Source organism: Cynoglossus semilaevis, unplaced genomic scaffold (genome assembly GCF_000523025.1).
Source record: "Cynoglossus semilaevis isolate Cse_v1.0 unplaced genomic scaffold, Cse_v1.0 scaffold1201, whole genome shotgun sequence".
NCBI classification, from domain to species: Eukaryota; Metazoa; Chordata; class Actinopteri; order Pleuronectiformes; family Cynoglossidae; genus Cynoglossus; species Cynoglossus semilaevis.
Window position 1 is genome coordinate 8692 of NW_007585201.1, and position 1605 is coordinate 10296.

The 1605-nt window shown below is 45.1% G+C and overlaps 1 protein-coding gene across 1 annotated transcript in view; it reads right to left on the minus strand.

Moving 5' to 3' along the window:
- Positions 1-1605, minus strand: part of LOC103398955 (G-rich sequence factor 1-like) — a gene marked incomplete at its 3' end in the record, with an annotated part of 13698 nt that overhangs the window by 8115 nt on the left and 3978 nt on the right. Inside the window, exons 2-4 of the mRNA XM_025053913.1 lie at positions 1023-1131; positions 725-881; positions 532-611 (exon numbers count right to left, since the gene is read on the minus strand). Of these exons, the coding sequence (XP_024909681.1) occupies positions 532-611; positions 725-881; positions 1023-1131 (346 nt within the window). The remainder of the gene's footprint in view (positions 1-531; positions 612-724; positions 882-1022; positions 1132-1605) is intronic.

The window sequence follows — 1605 nt, forward strand, 5'->3', positions numbered from 1 at the left end:
CTCTCCCATTCTCGCTGCGTGGCACCGAAATCCGCCAGGAGAGCCTCCCAGTACGCTGGGTCCAGTCGTGGTTGGATCATTCTGTCACGTGCGGGCATCGCAGGAAGCAGGCAGGACCCAAATGCAGTACTGGTGAGACTCTTTCTGGTGCAGGTAGTTTTATTTACAAAGTCCAAATTAACGAAACACGAAGAACTACCAGGCATGGAATTCTCTTTGTAACACGGAACACGAGGAAACACAGAACAGGAAACTCACGAACACGAACAGCCTGACAGAACAAACTGAACAACGATCCAACTACAATGATCAGTATCAGTATCAGTCTCAGTCTCAGTCTCAGTCTCAGTCACAGTCACAGTCACAGTCACAGTCACAGTGATCCAACCACGACAGAGTGAGAGAGAGGGGTATATATACACAGGGAGCACCAGGTGACACAAGTGAAGCTAATTACCAACAGGTGAGTGTGATCCCACAGATAACCCCACAAAGACAACAGGAAAAAGAAACAGACAGACATGACACAATGAAGGCTCGTCCTGACGGCCTCCCCAGTCTGTCCACAGTCAGGTGGATTCCACTCAGCCCATCACGGATTCTGCACTCTGCATTTATAAAATGAAACAATAATTACTTTTAGCTAACTTAAGGCTTAAAAATCTACATGTGGTAGCAAATTAATGCTTTACAGACTGACCAGCTCAACTGTGATCTCACCCAAAAAAAAACTCCATAAAGTCCTGTGCTAAGCACGACCATGGAAGACCTTTCACCTGCACTATAAACACCTTATTTCCCGGCTCATCAAACTGGTAGGCTGGCAGTGGTGGGTACTCATCCACATAAGACGATTCAGCCTGTGGAAAGCCAGTGAACCCCTCTTCACAACTTTTCAAGACAGTTAGTTTGGCAGTTAACCCAAAACAAATCCCAATACATTAATAGTACACTAAACCAGCGAATCCCAACCATCGTGCAGGCCAGTCCCTCATCTACCTGGCTATGAGTGACTAACTGACCTTGTTACAGAAGCGGAACTGTCCGATTTCCACCGCAGGCTGGACCTGACAGTCTGTGTACTGTCGTGGTAAGGTTTTACCACCCCGGATTCGTTGATCAACTTCGACACTATCAAGAAGAACTTTCACAAAGTATAAAGAAAAGACAAAAGTCTTTGCTCGAGTTCACCTGTGCACAGGGAGGATCCAGCGGCGAGTCAGAGGATCGACTGCTGAATTCTGAATTCTCCTCAAACTCAGGCTCGTTTTATTAACACACATCCAGGTGGTACATATCAAGCGATACAGACTTCATTTGTTCACACACATACATTTTGGCAACTACATCTACACCGTTGGTTTCTCATCCCGTTTCGATCGAACCCAGCTGTTGTTGTGACATTGTGTTCTAACCATGAACCCAGTTGTTGTCAAATTGTGTTCTAAAAATTTCTGTTTCCCATCACACCAAGTACTCCTCTTGTCACAACAAACCTTGGTTTTAACTCAACCTTGCAGCTCCTTTTCTCTACATCTGCATATTTTCAGTTTTAGCTTTAAGCAGCATTTTATGTTCAAGCTGGTTATATGTTTTAGCACACCT